This window comes from Apteryx mantelli, chromosome Z, assembly GCF_036417845.1.
Source record: "Apteryx mantelli isolate bAptMan1 chromosome Z, bAptMan1.hap1, whole genome shotgun sequence".
NCBI lineage: Eukaryota > Metazoa > Chordata > Aves > Apterygiformes > Apterygidae > Apteryx > Apteryx mantelli.
This window is the reverse complement of record NC_090020.1, coordinates 51882281-51910203: the sequence shown is the minus strand read 5'-3', so window position 1 is coordinate 51910203 and position 27923 is coordinate 51882281. Positions and strand designations below refer to the sequence as shown.

Sequence of the window (27923 nt, the reverse complement as noted above, 5' to 3'; positions counted from 1 at the left end):
TCCCCAAAGTTCCGTGCTATACAGCTGAAATCTCCCTGAGCCGTATAGATTTGGAAAAGTTAAAAGTTACTTGTTACTTTTTAAAGCACTATGTATTGGCAATACCAACAAAGACTCAGGTCGCAGCCAGAAAACCATATTAAGTCCTCAAAATAAGAATTATAACTAACTTGTCATGCACAAAATGCAGAAAAACAGTAAGTATTTCCATTTTAAAACTGCGTCATTTAAAAATAATTTATTTCATAAATTGCACTGGTAAAAATCTCTGTGCATAGACCACTATAAAGTAAAACAGAAAATTGAAAAGTGCAGTTGTTTGCCAGAATCCCGTTACCTGTGTGCCAGCAGCACCCTGAAGGTCATCTGATTCAGTCCCAAATAACTTGGCAGCAAGTTTGACCAATCCCAGTTCCATTCAGTAATGGCTGACTGTTGATACATGGGAAGAAGCTATTGTTAGTTATTAATCAGTGTTAATATGATCAGTAAATTAAAGCTCCAGCTGTGATATACTAACCAAGAAGGAGGGGGGGTCTAGAACAAGGACTTAGACAGATGATATCAATCATGTCCACAGAAGACAGTTTTTATTCCAGTAAGACAGCAATTAATTCATAAATCCATTTGGGGATGTAACCATTATTTATAAAAAGATAAATCAATTTTTGAACCGTTATTCTTCCAACTGTTAATGGCATTTTGCCCAACCACTTTGTCTGAAAGCTTGACTCTTTTTTGAAAAGCAAAATAATTGACAATTTTAACAGCAATTAACATTTTCTACTGTTAGCAAAAAGTTTGTCATGAAAAACTTAGTAAAGTTGGAACTCAAGATGTAACCTATATCTTAATTAGAGAATGATGGTTTACTTCTCTATTTTTTGTAAGGCACTCTAGTTACCAGATGGTTATTATAAATACTAATAAGTCTAGACAATATGAACTAACATAACCCCATACTGCTTACTTAATAAATAAAAAGATCTACAATTACAGTGGACAGACAAAAGACTACACATGATATTCTTATGTTTACAAAACAGTACTGCCTGCTGTATAAAATTAATTTTTTCATTGCCCATACTGGTCAAGTAATGACTACAACTCAACTTTCGTGGGAGATAATCATTCAAAAATTATTATTGTAACACTAGGAGGGCATTGAGTGCTTAAAAAATTGAGGATGCTAGTCAAAACAATGGAAATATCTTGCATTGCATCTTTTTCTTCTTAGCACCTGGTGCTTCTGGAAGAAAAGAATCAATGCAATTCCTCCAGGTAATCCCTCCCCTTCCTTCCATCTTTATTTTATTCCCATCCTTCTTTTCATTTGATTTTCTCACTAACCCTCATCTCTGGCATGCACTGCAAGGTAAGATAAAAAAGACAGGTGAAATACAGAGTAAGAAATTGAGAAAAGACTAGCTAAAGAAAGAATAACATAAAGTGAAAGTGGAAAATGAATGAAGAAGCAAACATCTGATAAACAAGAAATGATGGGAAGAGTCAACTAAGAGAATCGTGGGAATGAGAACAAGTAAATGAGCAGTAGATGAATAGGAGGGAGAAAACAGGCAAGTGTTCAATCCTCTATAATGAATTAAAAATAAATGAATAAATAAATATTGAGGAAATACTTGTAAAAATCAAGCAGGATAAAACGGAGGAGCTGAACAGACAGTAGTAAATGTCATAAAAGCAAATAGGAAAATTTATAAATACACCAGATAACAACTTAGTCCACCAGACCAATCAGTGCTAGCCAAAAATAAAGGATCTGTTTAAAAAAAAAAAAAAAGTCATTTCAGAAAAGGAAAATGATTTCTTTGTAGTATTTTTCTTCATTGGACTGGGGAGGAGTTGTATAGCTTAGGCTTACTCTTATTAGACAATAAAGCAGCAGCACTGGCAGAGATTGAGGTGTCAGGACAAATTGATAAAAATCAAGAGCAACAAGTTACTAGGACCAGATGGTGATTATTCAAGATTTTGCAGGAATGTAAGAATGAGGTGGCTGATTGGTAACAGAAATGACACACTTCCTAAAATCAGCTATTGAACTAGAGGGCTGGAAGGTAAGAAATGTACATATCTTTAATAAAAGTGCTAGAGCAGATCTGAAAAATAATGGATCAGTGGCCTTTATTTCAGGAGCCATAAAGTTGGTAGAAATTATAATTAAGTAACTTGCTAAATATGACATGCTGGTGACAAATTAGCAAAGCTTCAGAAAAGGAAACTCATCCACTCTAGTATACTACAATTTTTACATCTTCCAGCAAACAATATAAGAAATTTTCTTTCAGAAAGCTTTTAAAATAATTTCTTTAAAGAATCCTGTCATGAGGAAGCTAAGAGCATGTCTACACTATATAACACAATACAGTACAGAGATTCTTTGGTTAGAGCTGCACCAGCTCTCTGGAATCATAAGCAGTATTGCCCTGCCTACTCCAACCGGGTCTTCAGAGAAAAATTTTTTTTAAATACAATATATAATTAACACATTGACAAAATACATACTCACAAAAGGATTAAATGTTAGTTCATGTATTAAAAACAAATCTAGTTACATTAGATTTAATACAAATCAGTAAGTTAATCATGAATTACAAACTATCAAGCTTCATGGTAGCGGCCAACTGCTAAGAAATGAATTTAAGAAGAAATATATCCCATGGGAAGAAAATTTGATCCTTGCCAATGCTTTTGCATTCTCCATAAGCACTGGCAATAGTCTTCACAAGAGACCAGACACTGAACTATATTGACCACTATTTTATAAATGGAAGGCTCCACACTGCTAAATAAATGTGCAAATTTATGGTAAAGAGAACTAAATTCTTTAATCAAGTGCAGGAAACAAGTCTGTCATTGTCAACAATAGGGTTGCCACATGGTACTTTAAGCACTGTGATTTACTGATTTTTTTTTTTAGTGTTTTTGTTTTTTAATTCTGAGATACCCTCCTGTATTCTGATAACAGATTTTATGCCAAAAATTTACAAAATCCAAAGCAATCTCATACAAATTATCCCTTGTATTTCTGTTGATTAACAGAGTACTGCAAACCTGTCATGTAGCAGAAAAATTCTGCCCTGAGTTGTCACTACTTGAAGGTCTTATTCTACCACACTATTAATGAATTGAGAATTGAGGCACAGTAAGCTTTTTCTGCATTTCATATTGGAATAAGTGATTCTGTACCCTCTTAAATTCCATCAATTTAGTATACATGCAAAGGGACTAATGGAAGAAAAAGTACACTTTTAAAACATGTTCATCTGGAATAAAAAGCCTTGTGAAACTAGTATTAATCTTCCCTTTCAGGATATTAACACTTTGATTGCAACATGACAATGATTCAGCATTCATTAAGCAAAAAGGAAAAAAAAATACTAGATATGTTTTACAGCAATATACTTGATGAAATTGCCCAATAATACCACAAGTGAGAAAAGAGGTCATTCCATTTAAAAACAAAATTGTACTGAAAAAGTCTCTTTCTACCAGAAGTCTGTAAAGTGAACTTCATGTAATTAAAATACAATTCATTTTTAAATATTTGGAATCCTGGGTGTAGAGCCAAAGCTGTAGCTGAAACATTAAGAAGACTTGAGAAAGTATAATGTAAATTTTTTTTCAAGTGTCCAAGTGCTTTCAGCAACTACATTCCGTTTTGTGAAGTGACTTAGTCATGTGGCGCTCTAGTGGAGATTTAGGCACCTCGATCTATTTTCTTTAACTTTTACATTATTAGGAAACTAATTTCTAAAAGTAAATTATATTCCTTTACCTATAACTAGCATGGCCTAATGAAAAACATAAAAATGAATGCTTTTCTCATTGTTTGCTCTTTGCCTTGCTTACTCTCATTATTCTGTGAATTCGATGCATTTCCAAAGCGTCCTTTACATTAGTGTTCAGTATTTCTATGAAGGACTTATCAGGTAAGATTCTGAATGTGCACTTGGAGTTTTGCCATAATTTTCAAAAGGACTAAGCCCTATTTACCATTACACAGATGTAATAAATGTCATTGTTAATAATGGGCTTTCCTTTACTATACTGAACTATCATAGAAAGTGTAAGTAAATGTAAATTGTTCTTACATACAATAATTCTGATAAAAGAAAAGGACAATAGGGCTCTTTGAACATCATACCACTATAAAGGGTGCCCTCATTAGCTTCCCGAGTAATAATGTTCCTTTGCACTTCATCAAATGTGAACTCGTGTAATTAATTCCATTTTCACGATTTCGGTCTCCATCACTATCATGCTTATGAGAAGTATATTACAGTACAGTATAACCAAGGTTCCATATTTTCACAAACCTGATTGAACACTTTTGCACAAGATTGGCTGTGCACCTGGAAAGGGCTGAAGACAGGCTGCTCTTCTCTGCCCTTCAGTGTCAAAGGCAAGCATTGATTGGAGGTAACACTCTCTTCAGAGGAATTCTCACAAGACAGCTGCTCTTTCAAATATTCCTTTTTAAGGGAGAAAACCCCCCCCCCCCAAAACAATATATGTCACTTAGCCTTCTTGACAATAATTTGCCCAAATCATAAATTTACTGTGCGCTTGATAGAAATTCCTTCTAATTAACGGAGAGAGTAAATAAACTCTCTTAAAATAGAAACCTTTCTAAGAGTAACACAGGTCTACAACAAACAGTAAATAATCTCCATCAACATGCAACTGAAGGAATTCCAAATATTATAACATATTGTTTTGAAATTATCATCAAATTTTGTTCTCATTCAGTATATTTGTTAGGTGTAGCTAGCTGAAGCGAAAAATAAACATGTTTTCTATGAGTTGTTCTAATGTATGATGGTTATTATATGATTTCTTTTATATGATAAAGTATACAAAAATATTTAAAGTTATCTTTAGGCAGCATGAAATAGTTACTACATGACTACAAATTAATTGTTCAACGAAAACGTTCAAGCCAGTTTTTAAATACAGGAAATAAAAAATATCCCACTCTTCAAAGCTATTTTTAATTATTTTAACATTCAAAAACTTGAAGTCATTTATGATTTAGATGACAATTTTAGAAACTGCAGTGTAACAGACGCATGATTATTTTGGCCACAATCTTTTCTGTTTTCACTTCTTAAACTACTATGTAAATAAATCATCACTGCATGCCAATAAAGTGTTTTGATTAAATAGAAGCATTTTACTAAGAGCTAGATAATGAAACACTTAAGGATCTATTTGCTGGAAGGACTACTGTGATTAAACAGTTTATTATTATTAAAATGAAACCCATAACGATAGGATTGCCATAACATTGAGCAAGTACTTAAGGTGAGTCTTCATTAAGATGGGTGGGGTGTGAATGGTCCTCTCACTTTGCAGTAACACTGAGACTATAAAAATTTTTCAGACTCGGGTGAGGGAGCGTTCATACTACTTGCCAAGCTGCTCACTGCTCCTAAGTAGGTCTTTCTAAAAAAGTAATTTAATGATCAGCTTAAGCTGATCCAACTGTGGTCTGGCCTATAAGGAACAAATTCCCTCCCAACCTACACGGATTGCAACTACTTCTCCCTTGTGTTGACATGAGCATATGTTGTGAAATCAGCCAGAAAAAAAGACAGGTTTTGGCCAGACCAGCAAGCCACACGATTTCTAGTACCAGCACAAAGGGAGCAGGAATGCACAAGGGCAAGAGAAATAGCATCTCTGATGGTTGCAGCCAATTGTCAGGACTGCTTAAAACAACCACAAAATTATCTGAATGCAAAAAGAGAATTAGAACTCAGAAGTTTTTTCACTTAAGCCAGCAGTCAACTGTGTAATCCGGCTGTGAAACCATACCCTAAGTCTCTTACCTATATTTATTCAGCCTCCAAAACTGTTCGTTTTTTTCCCATTAATTCATTGCTTCATGCCATAATAAAGATGTTGAAGTTATGGTGAAGGGGGTTATTTAAGAGTTATTTCTATACATTCATCATTTTTTAGAAATATACTGTCTTGCTTGCACATATTTTTTCAGTCCCCGTAGACAGTTCTAAAACGACCCTCTGCGTGTCACAGAGCCAGCAGTAGCAGAATCTGTTAGTTTTTCCAGTAGAGATATTGGAACTCGCTGTTCATGCTTGCTAGGGTTTTGAAAATTTTAAGTGGGCTACAGCCACTTCCCAATACAGGCATTTTTCTATCTTGGGAATACTCTCGATTTATGTTTTGAGAAAGAGATTTAATCAATGGTAAATATATTACTTTAAGAGCTGCTTTAGTACAGAGTATATTGTATATTTATTGTATATTTAATACACTGTATTTTGACCAGAAAAGGTCATGTTTTAAAAATTTGAAAACAAATAGAAATGAAACCATGTTTAAATGAAAACATGTGAGCTATATCCTCATTATCAGTGACTTGGCATGAAACAATAAAGTAGGTGGAATATTCTTGAGCCTGACAGCTCAGGAGAATTGGTTTCTTTTTGGTAGCTGTTAGTCAAAGATGCTTTTAAAAATGATTATTCTTTTTGATAAATACATGAAGTACAGTAGACTGCTATGAGTTCTACAGTAGCTGTTACAGATCTTAAAAACATCATAGTTCTGTTTTAAAATACAGCTTCCAAAAAGCTCTATTCCTTTTTTTCTCTCTTTTCTAAGGAAAGTTAAGAACCACAATTTTCTGACTCACCATTTGGGCCTCTATTCACATGAAATTATTAAACAGTGCAGCATAATTTTTTAAGTACACTACCCCTTCATAGTTTAAGGCATCAAAAAACAAAAGCATGGCCCTTCATACAGGCAGATCAAGTCTATCTCTTGGTACTCAGACACTTCAGACATAATTGTAAGTTACGAAAAATAATATTGAAAAGTGCATTATGATGATAGCATGTTAAGCATTATAACTTTTTGTAAGGGTTTCAAAGCCAAGTTGAAGTAATGTGCTTGAGTCCTTCTGAGGAGTCTGGCTGGTCAGGATTTTTTTTTTTTTTTTTTGACAAGACAGTTTTTTCCACTGAGAAATGTTCTATTTTTAATGAAGCTCTAACTAGCTGCAGAAATTCAAGGAGAGACACCTGGGATGCAGAAAGACAGGTTAAAGTCCCTCTTCCACCTAATTCTCTCTCAGCTTCTTACCTCCTGTTGGAGCTGCTCCACTTTGTATAAATAACTGAATACTCACAGGAATCAAATCTTGAATTGGGGTCTCTAAAACCTGATATGGGCATTCTACCCCTTCAGCTAAAATATGATTCTATTTTTGACCCTAGAAGCTACAGAATGGATTTTCACAGTAATTTCTACAAAGCAGAACAGCTCCAACAGGGGAAAATGACAAAGTTACACTCTGGAAAACTAATGGTCTAGTGGTTAGAGCACGTACTTTGGCTGTGGGAGATGCAGATTCAAATCCCTGGTCTAAACCAAGCAGAACAAAGATTTGAGCCTGGATATCCTGTCCTGTAGGTGAGTGCCCTAACTGGGATTCTATGCTATTTTAGAAGGTCTCTCTCATCATCTTTTCCTCATTCCTTTCTACAAAGAGTAATCCTGAACATGCTCCAGGTGAAAAGGTTTTAGTTTGAACTGTATTACAATAATAATTTTCATTTCAATTCCTGTACCATTTAATTATTTGAGATAGAACTTGAAAAGATTCCATGTTCTATTAATATTAGGTTGCCATCTCTGCATACGTGCTTACATTGCTTTGAAAACTTCCAAATACAGATGGATAAAAGCTGCTCTTAAGCCTATACTTAGGGTACTACACAGTTGATTTGATTTTCAGAAGCACAGTGCCAGTACTGAGCCACTCTCCACCGCCTGCATATAAACATAGCTGCCTAACTGGCTTTTGCTATCAATTAAAAAAAAAAAAACAAAAAAACCCCTTGGCCTATGCCTATATTTGCATTTTATTATAGGCACTTTGTACACTTGCAGTAATCTTAACAGCACCTGCTTATGCACTCAAGAAATAGTAATTTAGTAATCAACGCTAATAAACAGAACTTTCTTAATTAAGCTGTGTAGATCTGTATTATCATACAATTTAAGCAAACCTGTGTTTATTTCAGTGTATACTATAAGAATAGTTGTGGTAATTTAGGGCATATTTAGTACAGTTTTAGAAATAATGAGATAATTCTTTTACCTTGCCCAAATTCCACGTGCAGCAAACAAATCTGAATTTGTTTACTATAATTTTGAAAGCACTTTAGCTGAACAGAGTTATCTAGATTAAATAAGGTTTTCTTGGGGATGCATTTACTTCCTCAGCACAGCCGTAGGGTTTGTTTGTTTGTTTTTTAATCAAGGGAATTGATTTACCACATTTAATCTTACTTCTGGTAACAGTCAGATTCTCAATAGCCTGCTGACTTTTTCTCCACTGTTTTCAAACTCCTAAAATGTATCTGTGGTCTATGATATAAATCTGAAGTAAGTTTATGAGCCATACTACTGTTTAAGTACATAAATAAAATCTCATTGTTTCCTGTACAAATGCAGAAAAGCCTAAACTGAATAGATTCTATTACAATATAATATTGGATTTCATATTGACTTTAAGAAGCATTATCACCTCCTTGACTAACCCTTAGCTGCCAGCAGACGCTGCCTCAGGCCAGTACACACCTAATTGCTCGGTAAAAAGGCCGTTTCCCTACCTCATTGAGCCGGATGATGTGATAAATTTGCCTCAGGTACTCGCTGCCACCTGGTTTGTGGCAGATATCCAGGACCATCATGTTTATTTTCTGCTCAGTGAATTCAAGTGCAATACCTCCTTCCTCTAACATTGCCCCTTCTACTGCAACTGAGGCACTAGAATATAAAAAAGATATAAATATTAAGTTATATTTCTAAAAATCAAAATATAAAGTCAGCTAAAACTTCATGTAATAATATTTGTAAATATTTGGCTTGCACAAAACAAATCTTGCTGTATATACCTCTCTGAAGCCTTTATTTAAATATTTAATAGAATAGTATCTTAAATAATTAAATGCATGTTAAAGTTCTTATATAAATAAAATTTTCATATTATACCTTTTTTTTAAACTCTGAAAGATGAAAACAAAACATGCCTTACTCTAAAGACATACAATGAGCAAATATTTTTTATTTTCTTTTGCATTAGAGAAGTATCTTTACTACTTGGAATAGCATTAGGATTTGATCTTTTGTACACTTTTCTTTGCCTGTCACTGAACATATTAAAGACTAATTAACATGTCAGAAAGGTAGCCATTACCCTAAGTATAGGTTATAAATTTTGAACTGAAATTTTTTTTTCCACTGGTATGGTGGTAGCATTTCAAAGGTACACATTAGCCACTTGTTGCACTTTTTGCCTTCTAACTCTGTACTTTTCCTTGTTTTCTTTCCAAAAAGTATTTGTGTCTAACTGCTACAAAAGATCTGAAGGTGATAGGTGCAAATGCCTTGAAAAATGTACACTCAAAACTCTGACCACTCTTATACTACTGTCCCTGCATAAAATTTAAGTTACGAACTCTGTACTAGCTTAGTATTATAGATTGATAAAGTATTAAGAAAAAAGTACTGAAACTAATTCTTCTTCTCAAATATTACAGTTGCAGCATAGATATAGGTTGGCATCTAGACAGAGATACATAGGAACTTGAAAGACCAACAAATTATATTATGCCTTCTATAATCATTATTAGCTTAATTTAAAATCTGCAAAATAAACATTCTGAATGAAAAACAAGATTTTCATTGTTTAGAGGTCTAAAAAGAAGTACTTTGGTGCAGTCAGCTGTAAGTTGCAGTTTACTGTTGAAAATGTGCCATGATTACAAAATTAGTTCTGCTGAAAGTTGCTGCTGACCTGAAGGCTCACTTAAATGCTACACAGCTGCTGGACATTAAAGCTGATATTGCTTCCACATGCAGCTTCAGAACTTCCTACAGAGCAAATAGTTTCAAAATATAAACTATAATTTTGTTCTTTGCTGAATGGAAGTAAATGATACTATGTTATTATGGGATTTTTACAAAAAGCTTCAAAATAAATGATCTTTAGAATTAAAGCAAATTTGAGGTTGATCTTTCAATACCACATAGAGATATGAACTGAATTTCTCAAACTTCTTAGAGGTTGACATTGAAAAAGTTGAGGACCTCTGACAAAGTGGTGTATCAGTGTCAGCACCCAAATTGTATCCTTTCCTGTCCGTCACTGTGTAGGTGAAGCAGATGATTGGATTCAGTCACTGCTATTATTAATGAGTTCCTCTCTGGATCTGGGACTGCCTATCAATCATGTCATTAGGAAGAATGTGCCCTGAAAGAGGCAGACCTCAGCCAAGGAATAACTGCATTCATCTTAATCTGTATATGCACCCAGCCAGCCAAGTCAGGGTCACCACGATGAAAAACAATAATCGTCAACTCGACAAATTACTTTGCAAAGACAGACATTTCTTTTCTTTTTGGGCTGTGTGTTCTTCAGAATCTAACTTGACTGTTTACAGCTCTGTTGTTACTATAAAGTGAAGGTTATTTAATGACTGGTAATTCTTTCTGGCAGTACACAAAATAGGCAATGTACACAACTGCCACTTTCTAAACCTTTTGCTACAGATTTAGGGGGGTTAAAAAATTTCCCTAAAGACAAAGTAGAATTTGTATGCCACAAATGGAACCTACATACTAGTTGGACTTTTAATGTAGCTAGCAGTCTTGATAAAAATAATTTAACACAAAAACGCTCAAGACTTGCTTTTAAAAGTCTGGTCCACTTCAAAGATGTTTTCCACAACTGCATGTGTACATATATCTATATACATACATCTCTCACACAAATTTTTGCATTTTATGGGTTTTGTTTTCTTACATACATACTGCATGTATGAATGTGAATATATTTACCTGCAAAATCTTTTAACTTTGGAAAGGCTATACGGAAAGTAATTTTACACTGATTTAGTGAAGATTTTCAAACATAACTATTGCTATTTCGAACAAACTAGGTAAACACCTCAAGTCTCTTTTTGAAATACCTGCTTTTAGTTTAGTGATTATGTGAACCATTACCTAGTTTAACTGATATCTACATATCACAGCTTTACTATATTAGTTTTATAATTTGCCTTTATAACAATATTTTATCTCTACATTGTATATCTTAGCTATTAATTAACTCAAAAAATTTTTTTTCCAGAAATTGACTCATGCTATTTGGATATAAAATGGAAAAAGTAACATTTATGCTAGGCTTCCATTGCAGAAATCCCACTGAAGTCAGGGGATTTAGTTTCATAGCTGCATCATATAAATAGTAAATTGGGGAATAAGTAATGCATCCTTAAGTTTTAGACTTAAAATTAGGAGACCCAATCAAAAAAAAGTTCTCACTTTGGTTGGCACTGCACACACAGAGAAAACATTCTTACATTATATTCCAGTTATGGATGAAAGACAATCATTTCCTGCAGTTTCATATCTGATGTGGAAAATGTATTAGAACATTTTTGGTATATGTTAAAAAGTAGAACAGAGTAGTATATTAAAATTCAAATCCTCAACTTCAGCAGAGGTACAAATACTAGAGCTTTAGTTTTTAGAATTTATCCCAGTATTTGTCTTACACTGCATTTCTTTATTTAAAAATACCTACTCTCCTCTCAGTAACATTACAAATAGTAGTATGACACTATTCTGTTAAGTATCAATCTACACATTATTATGATGGTTTTTTATTCTATGACTGTTTCAGTGACTGGCATCTGGCTTCAATCTTTTAATCACTGGATTAGAGCTTGTAAATTAGTATTAAATTGAAATGTAAAGATTACAAAGGTCAATGCCAATGAGCATTTGTGTGACGCTATTACTGCTTATTGCTACTCATGTTAACTGGCTACTCACAGAAGCAGGATACTGTACCTTAAAGCACTGCATGAAAGTCTATTTGTTGATATCAGTGATTCATATCTAGAATGACTATGTTGTTTATTTATATAGACAATTACTGTCAGGATATTAATGACTGCGACCTTCAAGAATATTCATGAATCTGACTTTCAGTAGTCAACAATTTAATTCACTAAGTCATGTAACTCCAATAAATTTAACATTAGAAAGAAATAGTATTTTTATAGAAATATATGTATGGTATACAAATTCACAATAAAAAAGACAGGACTATGAACACATTGACATACATACAACTCCTTGAAAAAACATTATAGCTGGATGTCAAATATGCGAGAAGGTTGATATTTCCTCACAAAGACACAGCAGGGTACTTTTCTTGTCCTGTTTTGATATGTCCTACTTGCCCTCAGGGTTTGTTATGTTTTAAAATGAAGTAGGCTTACTTTTTAATCACAAATGAACATGGAAGGCCTTTTATATTTCCCCTTAATTTAATCACCATAGCAAAATTCATTTATAAATATATTACGGTGTCTCCTAGTCAGAACACCTGTTCACATACTAAAAGATATACCAAATAAATTGTCTGCATTTACAGATCATCATGAAAATCTGAAGTCTCTAAGTCTATGAATAGACTGTTCCCATGAAACAACTGTCGTTTACTTTTTTAACCATGCAATTAACTTGCAAAAATACATTATAATAGCATCAATATTAAGAACTAATCTATTTCACTTAACATAAGATCACTATTCATCTAAACATTTTTTTAAAAATTGAACAATAGTCATAAGCACATCAGTAATCCAGTAAAATAAAGAGCAAACAACAGCAGTTGAAAAATAGCAAATTCTTACCAGTCTGTGCTCAATTTTCTTGCTTTCAGCAACTGGCTTTCAATCCAGTTTGGTCTTTGTTGTTCAATGCTCTGTATAACCTTCTGGGTCACTTGTTTAGGACCACTTTTCTGTTTTCCCATAATACTTTCTAAGCACACACGAACTAAACTGAGTTTTTCTTTGCTCCATCTGTCAAGTGTTGCACCTGTTAAAAGTACTGCAGTATTTCCATCCTCAAATATCTGACATATAATTACAATCAAGTTCCAGACAAGCAGACCAGCTTTCTTCAATTCAACAAAGTTTCTTGACATTTTTCTCTCAGCCAGAAAAAAGAAGTACTTAATTGGGGGAGGCAAACATGCAATCACTGTAGGTAACTTGCTGATTACAATAGATACTGCCTGAGCTGCAAGCCTTGTGAAGCCTTAAAAAAAGAAAGAAAAGAAGATATGATTAACATTAACATTCTAGTTCTATCACAGCATGCTTCTGAATGTTGTATGATAATTTCTAACTTTCTTTTGTATCAAAAATGGGTAAAAAGCTTAAGTACTCAACACTGTAGCTAGACTTGTATTTGCTTCCTCCATATGAATCCCCCAAAATCTCAACAATAACATGAACTGAAAACAGAGAAACTAGAAAATTTAGATTTCAGACTGTGATTCTATTAACAGTTAGTGCTGTTGTGCACAGTTATTACAGAATAAATGAAAAAGATAACAGCCAGGTATTCTGAGTAGCTTGTAATAAAATGGTAAAGACGTTGGCTTCAAAATTGCAGTGTATTTTTTTTTTTTTACTGCAAGCATAGAGCATTGCACTAATGTCTTAGAAAAGGACTGACAGAAAACTAAAGATTATGAATATACTTAGTATCCTGTTTTCAAACCTACAAAACTTCAGCTTATAGGCTTTCATATAGGAAGGATGGACACTCTATAGCACTCTTTTCTAACCATTCCAGATATTAAAAGTAACTATAAAAGTAACTATGGAAAATATGCTGTTGAAAAAACAAGACATATCTAAAATGAAAAACAAAACACAACACAACAAAACAAAAGGGGGTTCACAATACAGAGTCAAGTGTTGATAAAAAAAATATATCCTGGCCCATTCCACTTGCATTCTGAACTGGCTTAAAAAAAAAAAAGGGGGAAGAAGAAAAAAGGTCAGCAGTGTTCTAGATGTCACATAATCAAATTATCTTTGCCACTAAGCAAGTGAGCCAACATCTCAGCTAGTCATATCAGTTCAGACTTAGCAATAGCCTAAAATTACCACCCAAGTTCTAGATTACACTTGATCTGTTGTAGTCAGATTGGAGCATGAGTGGAGCGAGCACACAGACAGCTGCATAAACATGCATCAAGATGCTGAAGAAAAGGTATATAGAAAGGAAGAATGAACTGAAGCCCTAGCACTGTAAAGCAGGCTTGACCAAAATCTACATTTTCAAAACTTCATGCCAGGATATACTACAGTAGTGTATACTCTATTGAAAATAACTCAGGCAATATTTTGGTGGCAATAAGTTTGTGGTGAATTGTTTGCAAAGTTAGTATTTTAAAATGATGGAGGCTTTAGGCAAAGTGGGTTACAAAAGTAAATACCAGAAATCATCTTTACATCCAATCCCCTTCAAAACATCTCCTATTATGTATATTATCTATCTTTCTTTAGTGACTATTTCAACAACCAAGCATTAGCAAATTCATTACCAGTTTTACTGCTATTCAAATATAAATCGTTTTGTTGTGAAGTTGGGATGAACAAGTTTGTATCATTTCAGTCAACACTGCATATCTAAATTTAAGCAGTCCAGATTAAAAAGATGACAGCTATAAGAAGAATTAGTCACAGCCAGTAAGATAAGAGCATAGATATTATTTACTCTGTTTTGAATCCCATCATACTACTGCCAGATGGTAAAAACTTTTAAAGTACTACTGATATTTAAAAAAGATTTGGTTGTTTGTGCAAGGGTGTAAACCTCAAGAAAGAGGTATTGAATTGTAATGCTGGAAATCTATTAAAACCTAAAAAGCCCCACACGTATGTTTGGAAATAATTTTGTTTATTGTCAAACTGTAACACTCATGAATCCTACCTGTTCAATTTTGATATGAATTCAGTAAATGCATAACAAGCTCTTATGACAAATTTATATAACAGTATAAATTTCACCTACATTTCCCAGATTCTTTTCTCTTCATTTCACAAAGTGTATAATTCCATTCCTTTGGAACTGTTTTCAGTAAACTTTCAGGAACTATTTGCTTGTGCTGATATGTTCCATAGTTTTCTGTTGCCTCCCATGAATGCATCAGAGAAATTATCTGCTTCACTATACCCTTGACTGAATTAATCAAAGTCATCTTCAAGTGTCTGATAACCTCTGGCTCTGAGTTGCCACAACTGGAAACTTCAGAAGAAAAAAGTATTAAATATTCAGTAAGTGTATAGACATTTGTGTATATCTTTCAGAAAGAAGTGTTTTAGAATCCTTATGGAAAGAAAAGTAACAACATTATGATTCATAATAACATACTCATGACTGTTGGTCTGTTACAAATCAAAGAAATAGTACAAAGAGAAATCATGTAGCATGTACAGCTTAATACAGTACTGGAAAAAGTGATAATTTAATTTATTTCCTTCTTCCTTATTTCTCTACACAATATATTTCCACACAATATATAACTTAATCAGACTGATGTCTTCCTTCTTATGTGGAGTACATTTATTATTTGTTAGACTTTAATGAGGCAAGCAGATATACCTATTTATCTTTACCTCCTTGTCTTTGATAATACTAATAAAGTTGCATTTGTTAGCTAACCAATCTGTTTTATTAGAGAACAACGTAGGGAAAAGGGTATTTTGGCAACAAAAATGCATAAAAATGTCATCAACAGAAACATAGCTTGTTATCAGATTGCATGTTGAAAATAGAACACTTTAAATGCAGTTACTAACTTTGGAATGAGTATCAATGTTCTCCACATTCATAAAATCACAAAGAATTGACTATTTTCTCCAGAAAGAGGGGATACGCTGTAGCCCTGAAGCCATGCAGAATGTAGTTCCTCTACAGAATTCCACTAGAAGTGAAGCTGATGGTGTCAAGTGATTACAGATGCTGAAGCGTTCTTCCATCACAACAGCTAAACAGCTTTTAGTTTTAGAACATTTTCCTTTTAATTTTTTACTCCTAGAAATCACTTAGTTGCTCACCTAAGTTTTGAACTTAAGTAAACCATCAATAAGCAAGAAGACACTGGTTTTTGAAAGATGTTTAGAATGAATGAAAAAAAAAAGAGTAGAATAAGGAAGCTTTATGGAGGAGGCCTTAACAGCTTAAGGGAAAGGCAAGTGTAGAACATAGTACATATCTGAGAAGAACTGTCCCTCAGAACAATTGAGAGATTTTCGATGAACCTCAAAAAAAGAAAAGCAATAGAGCAGCAGTTGTCAGGCAGGACACAGAGATATTTTTCAACAGGTTTCCCACTAAGGTTCTTTGCCCTAACTTTTGCTTGTCTGTACTGGTCCAAGTTTTATACTAGTCTGTGTGTTTTTTCTTGAGCTTTCTATAAAATATTTCTGTATTTTTCTTCTTCTTTTGCCTTAGACTTCTACTGTTTGTAATCACATTTTTTTCCTCTGAGGAATACGTGAACATTTTTACCACCATTAATTTCTATTTGTGATCTTCATACTCCTATTATCCCTCTTACTTTCTCCCACTTTTCTTCCTTTCTTTTCTCTTGAGCTTGCCCATATTTTGGATCATTCATCCAAACCTCATCTCCCTTTTCCGGCTGAATCCCAGTTTTCTTTGAAGGGCAGCATTATTTACTATAAGCATGAGGGGAACTCTCCATCTCCACGGAAAATTAGAAGTCTGCCTGCCTGATGGCAGCAGAGTCTATAAGCTCATCAGACTATTTCTCCCTCAACAGGAGTCCTTTTTTTTTTCACTCTCCTTCAATCATTTCCCACTTGAAAATACTGGCAAAGGTCTGGAGCTCTTAACTGCACAGAGACAAAGAACCTGTATGCATGGGTGAACTACAGAAATTATCTGCTGCAAGCCTGCTGGTAAGACAGACACTTAGGGAAAGCAGACTCCTGGTCTACCACACTGTTCTATAATCTCTGCTTTATTCTTCAAAATTTACACCATGCCTATAGTGTTCTGATTGCTCTAAACACTTCAATTATAACAAAATATTGAAGTAACATACCATCATTTCATCTAACTTATCAAAGTAAAAATAATATGCAGTACCTGTCTGAAAAGTAATGAGGTTTAACATCAGATTTAAAATATGTATTAATAAATTAAATACCTGTCATATTACATAAGCAATCCCACAGATGTTCCTTCTCCATGTAGGTCTCAAAAGCAATGCCAAGTGATTTGGGCGATAAAATACAGTAAGACAATACTGTAAAGATTGCTTCAATCAGAGTAGGCTCTTTGTTATTTGTTTTCTGTTCTATGAAAGATCTTTGTTCATCACAATTCAACATTTCATTTCCTTGAAAATAAGCAAAACCATGGTTATAATTTCCAAGTAATTCAAGTCATAGTAATAGGCAGTATTAATCAAAAATAACTGAAAACTGTATCTGAATAATATTTCAAAGAACAATAATACTTACAGATACTAAAATCTGATCTTACTCTGCACAATGACATTTGACTGTCTTCCTGAATTATATATAACCATTCAAAAGCTCCTCAAGTATGTTTACAAACTATGGAATATGCCTATTTTAATTCAAAATATATTCAGTATATAATTTGAATTTGATCATTTATTAAATATTAATCAGAGGAAACAGTACTATTTCTGTAGAATCACAATCAAAAAGTTACCACATGCTTAACTCCTCTTATAAATATATTAGTAACAGGAAATAATGGAAATCAATTTGGATGAATAAAATCAAATAAAGTAGCAGCTGCATACTCCTCAAAATAGGTTGGATTTGTTTGTTTTTCAGTGTAAGAAGAAATTAAGAAATCAGTTGCCCAAAATCTGAGCCCTAGTAAACTAAAGCCACTTATGTTTTTAAAGATAACTAATGATTTTAGTAAATGTGATTGATATTTACTTACATAACATATATTTCTAAATGTTTTTCATAATCATTATAAAACATTCTCTCAATTGAAGAATAATGATGGGTTTAAACCTGTCTTTGAACCAAAGCAACTCAATGGCTTTGACTTTTGCTAATGTCAAAGACTTCAACTTCCTGTATATTTCTGGAATACACTTTTGATGTTAATGATCATAACAATGACTAGAGACGGAACAAGCAGAACACTTTTTCATTTAAATTTCTAGTTTGAAAAACTGAAAGTTTTTAGAAGACTGAATTAGATACAATTCTGCTTGAAATGTCATGGTTTTCTGCCATTTTGACTGCCCATATCTTTAGCAACCTGTGTAGGAGAAAGACAGAGAGCCCAAATTTCTAGACTGCTTGCTTCTAGTGGTACATCTGGCCTTCGAAATCTATCATTGTCCAATGGTGTTGGACTTGAAATTAAGCCTAAATTTTCCATTATGATACTGCCACAGAGTATGTTTTAGTCATAATTTATTAATATCCTTACTAATAACTTTCCGATTATAAATAACTTCAGATAAATGGAAAGAAGTATAAAAGAATTCTGGGGAGGGTTATACATATATTTTCTTATAGCTAGCATATGAACTATACAAATATTTTGCTTTTAAGCAAAGATCTCTGGGAATCAAGAAGTATACTTACTACTAAAACACATTTTGAGGCTAACCACAACAAAAAATATATGCTTTAATCAGCTTTTCCTGTTTCACCCTGAAGTAAATTTTGCCCTTATTGTAAGGATAACAACCCTTCAAAGCTCAAGTTGAAATGTAACACCCTTGAGTTTTCTGACTGATAAAACTGGCGTGATAATGTCAGATAGTTTAAAGGTTTAGCTAGTTGATCAGTATAGCTGGTTAAATATTTTGAATTAGGAGTCTACAGAAAGATATGTAGATTTCTCTTCCGTTAAAATTTTTTCTTTAACATTTATTAGCTTACCTGTCATAACATTAAATATTCATCTTAGCTTGAATTCCAATACAGACTTTTTGTTAATCATCACATAAGAACAGTATTTATATGACAGACACGATACTTATTGCCCACTGATGCTTCCCACTATATATTTCTCTTTTTTTCCACTCACTACATTTGTATATCAAAAGCTAATCTGTGAAGCTAAAACTCTGACAGATAGCTGAAACGGTATGCTTCTTTTTCGTTTTAGTAGTACTTCTATAAATATGGATATATAAGTTATCTTAGGTACCTGTTAAAGAAAGTTTGCTGTTTGTTATTCCCATAGACCATAATGTTCCATATGCAGAGAGGATGCCATAATAAATACACATTGTTATTATTATTAATAATAATAACAATAATAAGTATCTTTATGAGAAAATCAGATATTTTGAAAATCTTGCAATTAACAGGTATGCTTTAACCAGTCATGACGAAACAATCTTCCTCTGTCAAAATAATGCACATAATCTCTTTGGATGGTGCTGTATATTAAAAACACCTCTTTAAAGAGGCAGCACTACAAGCATAATTTATCCATATTTCTTTTCTACTGATAGAAATACCTGCCAGTAACTTGCTGACATTATCACACTGATTCAGCTCTTATCTGCTATCAGGTTAGTCATGAAATGTATCTTACCAAATTTAGAGAATCTTCTGTTATTGACTCTAGACTTCTCCCTCCCTAGAGAATCCTTAAAACACAGGCAAGCTATAAACAGTTATGCTGTCTTTTTTGACCAAAAGAGGTAGTCAAAATTCAAATTTCTACAGGCTGTTTCATCTAGGAAAAGAAACTGATGATGGAACAAGTTATTTCTGATACAGTTCTGTTATTTGCAAAGAACACAGAACTTCTGTTTTCTTGGTAATTTAAATAACAGCAGCCAATGAGAATACAAAGAAGGCAAAAAGGATATATTTTCATTGTTTATAGCATCAAACCTCTTTCAGTAGGAACTCCATGCTTCTTGCTTCTTTGGGCTATGTTCTCAGTGCTTCTTCTGTCATTGGCTTTTTTTCTATTCCTTTTCTATTACTGTTCTGGTAGATCATTTTACTTGTCTCCCATAGAGACACACCTCCCCAGTGCAATCATTCTCCAGTCAGCCTTGACAGCTAGAATCTATTGTAACTTTGAAAATGACTCCATTTTGGCAGAAAGTCTATTATTTTAGTTTGTTATTCCAAAATGGAATTTAAGATCATATTACTTCTATCTTGAATCAAATGCAGATCTTAATCCCACCCATTTCAATTTAGTAAAATCCAAACTATAATATCCCCTGTACTAACTGCCATCTATGAATCCATTGAATCCTAAACTTGTGTCAGATAAAAAACCCAATACAAGACAGAAGGATATATGTAACAAACTTTAGATCATTTGACCTTAATTATTAACATATCAGCAAACTAGTACTCTGTGTATACATCACTAATCCCAAACTATTTTACTCTCATTCAACCTCCTTTAGAATTTTTTTCTCCCCGAACAATTTCTTTTCATCCATCTGGGAAGAAGCTTCCATTAATGAATCCCTGGGTTAATTGCTTCTGTGAAATCTGTCTACCCGGGTCAAACAGAAAAATCATCACTATCCTAATCCCTCCTGCTTTGCTTTTAATGGGTAATACGCTGAAACCCTGGCATTCTGATAGCCAAAATTTGATGGGACAATATTGAATTTAGGCCTATGGCCACATTATGTTCTTTGTATTACTCCACTTATTGGGATTAATACTGAACAGGTCACCCTCTTAAAGTATATTCAGTTTACAGCTCTACTGTATGAAGAGGTTCCTAACAGGATTGACCAGGTCTTTACTTTGCAAAACAGTCCATATGATCTATCTAATAATTTATCAGAGACTAGCTTCACATTTTATCAACAGAAACTATGTGATATGTCAGGGCTCGATTACAGTCCATACGGAAATTCCTATTTAATACTTCAAAAATTCCATAAAAACTGTTTTCCATAAAAACTATTTACTCTTTTCTTTAGCTCATCGCCGGCAAGTCATCAAAAGGAACAGGATATCTGATTAAGGTCCCTTTGCCATTGTTCTTCTAGCTAGAACTATAACATTCCAGTAAACCCTTCTACCATTTTACCACATTGGTTATGCAAGTACAGTATCAACAAAAGTTTTGGTCAGACTGGTATTTTGAAGAGAAACTGCCTTCAAAATCATTTTCTAATCTTATGATGTTCAGCTATCATTATACAGTTTGATACTATGAAGAAGCTAGGAAAACTTTCAGGTGTTCTAGAGTCTATTCTTGCAAGTCTGTATTTAGCCTCACACTGGATGATCCAGAAACATCTGGAGGGGAGAGCCATCTCTTCACAAGCATATAAATTCCTCCAAGAAATTAATTCTTTGCTCTTCAAATCAGGACAATGTTGCAGATTAACCGCCCAAGCTTTGTCTCAACAAAAAACCTGCATGACCACATTTCCCCAAAACTGTCTGACTGAACCATTGGACTAGCACTTTTTTCAGCCTGTCAGGTTGTGTCTCAGGATTCCTGAATCCAAGGAGTTATTACAAGGAAGCACAAAAATAATTAGCTTCAAGTACCTTAAACAAAAGTTTTAAAATTGTTCTACACATTTAACCAATGACAGAAGTTCTTTATGGAGAAAATAATTTATTTAGAGAACGTACATTTTCTTCTGTAATAACTCACCACTGTCACTAAAAGTTCTGCCTGAGTCACAAGCAAGGTCAGCTCATAAAGTTACCATCTTGTACTCTTACATTAGGCAAGTTACAGAAAATCAGTGCCATTTACCTTAAGATGCTAGGGCAGGTAAAGAGCTGCTCACAAGAGGCACAGAATTGAGGTGGACAAAAAAAATTCCTTTCCTTCCACACAATATATTATCAAGTTGTTTCTCTTGGCAGAAATTGATTTATAGAAGCAGAGTCTTAGAAAACTCTTCATATCTATTAGTGTCTAGGGAGTTGGTTGGTTTTTCTTTCTTAATGGAAATTCCCTCCCCTGACTGATTATGTGTGTACTTTTTGAAACAACTCACATTTCTTTGGATTCAATTTCATATTGGCAGCCTTAAATTTATCACAGAACACTTGCAAATGTCACTATCAGTTCTTGTTTCAAAGTCTTAGCAAGGACTAGGATAGCATCTAGGTGCAACTATAACAGGCTATATGATAGCCTTTTCCATTAGTCTCTCGAATATGCATTCTGCAAGCCAAAATTATTTGGTTAAACTGCCAAAGGCCTTGTCCTGCTGTGAAAACAGTTTTCTTCCAGTCTACATCCACATGGCAGTATTCACTTTTAAAGATGAATGTAGAAAATAAATCTCTGCAACAATGCGAGTCTCATGTATTCATTGTAATGAATAAGAATTCTTTAAAGGGGCTTCATTTCATTTTCTATTATCCACAATGAAGCTGGTGCTATCATCTCTTCTTCTTAAACAAAAGTATGACTGAGGACTAAGGACTGATTGAAGGCCTTGCATGTGCCTTGTTGATGATTTCTCAGTGACCTCCTCCTTATCTACTATTAGTAAATGGTGAGGTGGCTGTTGACTGAGTAGGTTCCCCTTGGTATTGATCCTGTGCGAGGTCAGTGTAGGTCGGTACAGCTACTACTTTTTGCTTTATTTTGTGAAGAATAGTTCCTGGTTCCTGGAAAAAAAGACTCTCAAATGAGAAGCCATAGATTGTTCTGCTGGCATGTTGCGCATTTAGAGCAAGTCTGGCAGAAATTCTTTTTCATCCTTCCTTTTTCTAAATCAGCATCTGCTGGATTCAATAACTCATATTATGCAAGAACACTTTTCCTTATTCCTCTATTATTTGTTGCTTGTCAGAATAATCCATTTCTGTTTCATGTTCATGGGTGATAAAGTGATTCTGACAAAAATGTCCCCCAAGAAAACTGCAAAACTGTTTATTTTGTCAGAAAGTTAAAAAACATTAGCTATCTTCATTATTTCTCCCCACAGAGGCAAAACAAAGGTCTGTAGATCCTTCACTTACTTAGGAATATGTCTTAGAAGAAAATTAATAAATGTTGGACCTACAGAAAACAACTCTGGGCATTGATTACATTATAATTAACTGTAATTCAATACACCTAGGTTATCTAGAGTTCTAGTTTAAGTTACAGAGGTTTGATAAGTTTTCTAACTTTTTTTCAAAAGTATGTTTTCCCCAGTTATTTTACTCGAGACAAATAAGTGGTTCAGTTTTGGTTCACCTATTCTGTGACTTTTTATATGTTTGCTCTAATAATTTTATATTTGAGGAGGATCTGTACATATCATACATCATATTGCACATAAACTGACAAAAGTCCAAATCTTGTCACCTCTCTTTGCAGACTTAGATAAAAACTTTGAAGTGAGAGGTATGTCCAAAGTTTGTCACTTAAGCTTTGGGTCTTTTCTACTCCTGAACTGGAAAGACAGACTTCTTAAGCATTTGTGATATTTTATCCTGGTTAACTTTAATTTTATAATGTTATTTACAAATGCTATGTTTTTTAAGTGTTTTATCTTGCTGAACAAAAGAACCCCAGATTGTATAGCTTATTAGTGCAACTTTTCTTGTACTATTATATGAGAGCTCACATTATCAAAAATATTGTAGCTTACCTAGCACAAATAAAACTGCATATAGGCAATGGTGTTTGATAAATGTATTTTATTGATCCATATAATATACTTTTTTATATCATTTAAAGTTTTATTTTCTACCAAATTAATGATGTATAGAATACAATTATTTTACCATTAGCTAATTAATCCCATCAAAGTGGTTCTAGAAGACAGATCATTGGAAGTTTCAGCTTTATATAAAATGAAAGTTTATTCATATCAATATTGTAGCTACATTAATACCATCTCTGTAAATAGCATAATTTCTGACTGAAAGCAGCATATATTTCCCCGAAGCCCAAGAAGTTAGTCAGTCAACAGATTAATACATTCTGTCACTTCATCCTTGTGATAATTTAAGCAGCCAGTAAAATTCAATACTGGATAACACTAGGGTAAGAATATGATCCTGATCAAACAATTGTCAGTCTTTGTAAAAGATGACAGGTATTTGAATAAGTAAGTGAATGAATGCAGTGCAGCTCTCAATAAGATGCATGACAGAAGCTGAAGCAATCTTGTACCCCTGACAAATGTTAGACCACTTTAAAATGACAGAATTAAATTATTTACTATTAGGTCCGCATAATATTTTGTTTGATAAGTAGTGAGGATTCCTTTGCTAAAGAAAGATAGAAATGGAGACTCTCATTCAATATTGCTAAAAAATTACATCAAACAGGTGATTATACCATTAACTTTTCAACAATCCGGTCACTTCATTTGAAAGTTATTAAAAGGAAAGATGTGATGATAAAGTTTGTTGTTTCAAAACACAAGGTTAGCAGAATTTTTAAAAAGAGAACCTTGCTGAACCATTCTTTTATTTGTTCTTCTTTCATAATGACATTAATCTTAGGAGTATTAATGTGAGGAAGCACACACATGTACTTCTAGAATGCCTCCAGCAACAAAGATATAAATAACCTAGGCAAAACCTCTATAAAACTTTTCAGTGTTTAAACATAATTTTGAAAGTGATCTTTTAGATTTTTAAAAGTGTGAATTAATATCCTATGTAGAGCAGTTGTGGTATCAAAGCTCTGTTAAGTTCAAATTCATTTAGACTGTTTTGCATTTATGAGAGCAGACTATTTTATTAAATTGTTGTCTGTTTTCAAGCTATGAATGCTCACAGACTGACTGCAAAATTTTCTCATTAAAAAGTGATAAATCTTTCTTTCTTTTTTCCTGTTCAAGAACTGTCCTACTGCTAACTGAATGGCTACTGATACTCAATAATGGTTTACAGACTTCCCTCAATATTTAAGTAGTTAAAAAAGAATGTGTTTCTCACTGATATCCTTACAAGAATAAACAGTATAAATACTTACTTGAACTCCTCAGTAAAATTCTCACTAGGAGACAGTCATGATGTAGCAATGTTTCCAATAGCAAGTTCAAATTACAGTATGGTTGGGATAAGAGCAGTTTCAGCTGACCCTGGGCTGCCATTTCTCTGACTGATGGAGTCCTTTCAAAATGTAAGATAAAGAGAGAATAATGTAGTTAATTTATCTATGAAATTAATATCCTTAAAGTGCAGATGTAATGCTAACTCCTTTAAATGTCAATTCCTCCCAGATTACTCTGAAAATGCTTTCATGCTTGCTTACTTTAAGGCAGCTCAGGGAAGGAATTACATTTAATCACAACTAGCTAAAAGCTGATTAACATTTGGTAGTCTGCCAAAGTTACAACTGATACAAAGTAACCTCACATCTTTCATAGAACCATGTTGTTCTATGAGGCAAAAAGGGGTTTTCTGTGCCTGAATAAATTTGAGGATATTATTTTTTAGTTCACTGTTACAGTAATTGCTTAGTAAGAGCTCTGAAATGTCCTGAATGAAGTATATGAAGCTGATAAATAACAAAATAGGGAGAATTTTCAAAGAGGCTGCAAGAACCACATAAGGTTGAACAATTCTTACATGTTCTGAAAAATCCACCTGAAATACTAGATTCATTGGGACACTGCTTTGCCTGCACTGAGACATGAGAAAGTGTGGTATGAACGCATTAGTTTCTAAGGAAATAGTTGTTTGCTCTTTGTTTTCTGTTTCCATGTTTTGCAAAAGGTTAGGTTTCCAAACAAATATTCCAGAGCTTCCTCTGAGCTCAGCCAATTATCCAACACCAGCAGCAGGACTCAAACTGGAATAATCAAAATGATGATGAGTTTTTATCTCAATTTTACAAAATCTTTTCTGAGCTCAGTAAGAAGCCTCTTTGGGATTGGAGTTCTTATCCCTGCCCCTCCTTACTGCTCTTCTGCCCCTGAGGGAACAGTGCATCTGAAATCTCCACATCCCACCCAGCTGCTCCTCTCATTGCATATTTGCTTTCTCATATGCCCTCTACCTGTTTCTTTGACAACCCCTGGGATCAAAAAGGGTGTAGAAACCCCCAAGTTACCTCTCTGCAGGGAACTGCATGGGGTAAGTCTGTTGCTGATGGCAAAGTGGAGACTGCCAGTTCCTCTGTCCCCTACAGCATCCCGCTCCTATCGCTTCCATACTTGAGCAGAAGATCTGCAAGCTGCAGTGCTGTTAATGTTATGTTTCCCAGCCCACTAACACAGAGGGGAGCCAGTTCCATACCAAAGCAGTGGGCGGGGGGTGGGGCGGGGAAGGAGTCATTAAAGAATGCTCTCAGAAAGTGCAGTCTTTTTGCCTGGGAAAAGGATCCCAGGGGAAAGGGATCCCCTCAATTTTAATTGTCTAATCAAATGGATTTCTAAAATCCACTCTTTAGACTACCTGCAAAGAGAGATGGAGAACATTCCCCCTATGATGGGGGATGATTTTTCCAGTATAATTTTCCCAGAGGCCAAATGACAACAGGTCAACTTTCACTCACATTATTAACCCCTCCATGTCTCATCTTTGAGAGGGAGCAGGGAAGGATGAAAGAAATGCCCCTGGTAAAACAGGTTGGCATTACTCTTCCTTCTGTTGCCACTCAGAAGAAAATAAGAATTCTGGCATTGCTTTGGGAATAAGATAAAGAACTAGAATATCCTTCCCAATTTGACTTCTATTCCCCAGGTATTACTTCTGGGGAATAATCAGTATTTTTTCTGTAGAATAGAGAGGAAATCTTCAGCCTTTTCTAAAGGTCCCTATACTAGAGTTTTCCAGTTGGGATGAAAAAAATGGCACCATGCACAAGTAACATCTTAAACAATAGAAGAATCAATGAAAAATTATTTTTAGCTTGTCTTGAAAAGTAGACTTCTTTATATAAAAGTTTACAAATAGCAATTTAGAAAGTCAGATCTCTGACTGAAACTGAAAATTATTTATGTTTGAATATACAAATATAGTTTTTTTCCAAGTGCCAACTATTGATTTTATTACAGAAGGTTATAGCAGTGATGCTGTAAGTTAACGATGTGTTCTAAAGCTTGCTAAAATGATACATAAGAACATACTTTCCCCTCAAAATTAAATGCTTTCCTGATGTGAAATTTTGCAAAGGAATGTTTTTATGAATGTTGTATTCATTATTTTATTTTTCTTGAGACATTTTTAATAAGAGGTTTTCAAAATTGCGTTGTGGGTAAAACTTTTCCTTGAAAGCCTAATTCTTCATTACCAACTGACAGATAAAGTAATTTTATATTTATATAAGATTTTGAGGGTTCTTAAATAAAATTTCACTTGATGTTTAGCCATTATATGTATTCATTTGGCTACAAGTTTATGCAACAATAGTTGCTAGCATTGAAAGTTTATGCACTGCATATGTAAACTTTATGCACAGAAAATTTACATGCATCAGTGTAAAAACTACATATGCACTGACGCATAAACTATACAGGCATAAAGTTTATCTGCCAGTGCACACATAACACCTTCAGTGTCAGTTAAAGCCTCCTTCATCAGGAGATACATTTTCCTGTCAGACTAGAGAAAGATTTATATGCATCTGCACATAAACTTTATGTGCCATTTACATGTAGTCATTGGAACAGAACTAAAATGGGTTCATGTGGTTGTTCTAATGGAAGGAAACTTCTCTGTTATGTTCCACATTTCTAGGACCATCTGACTCTGCCAAGTGTGCCACAACCTGCCTCTGCACATATGCAGTAAAAACAAAACAAAAAACCCCACACAACTGAGAAAAAAATGCACATGAACTTTGCTGTTCTGTTAAGGTTACTATATAGATAGTATACCTAATACAAGCCTACAACGCCTGGAAATGAAAAAGCCACCCGACATACTCTTCTAGTTAAGTCCTTCACACATATATTTCCATTACCAAAAAAAATGGTATGGCACAGATCCTGCAGGGCAACCTTGGGGCAACCTAAAAATATCAAACTTCCACAACTTCCTTTCCCATCAGCACCTTTATATCACATTATTATGCCAAAATTTCACAGTTAAGAT

General features: G+C 33.9%; 1 protein-coding gene across 1 annotated transcript in view; it reads right to left on the bottom strand.

Moving 5' to 3' along the window:
* The window catches only part of KIAA0825 (KIAA0825 ortholog), a 251032-nt gene that overhangs the window by 120081 nt on the left and 103028 nt on the right, over positions 1–27923 (bottom strand). Inside the window, exons 14-20 of the mRNA XM_067315851.1 lie at positions 24856–24995; positions 17114–17305; positions 14950–15183; positions 12771–13179; positions 8673–8829; positions 4341–4496; positions 338–432 (exon numbers count right to left, since the gene is read on the bottom strand). Coding sequence (XP_067171952.1) covers positions 338–432; positions 4341–4496; positions 8673–8829; positions 12771–13179; positions 14950–15183; positions 17114–17305; positions 24856–24995 — 1383 coding nt within the window. The remainder of the gene's footprint in view (positions 1–337; positions 433–4340; positions 4497–8672; positions 8830–12770; positions 13180–14949; positions 15184–17113; positions 17306–24855; positions 24996–27923) is intronic.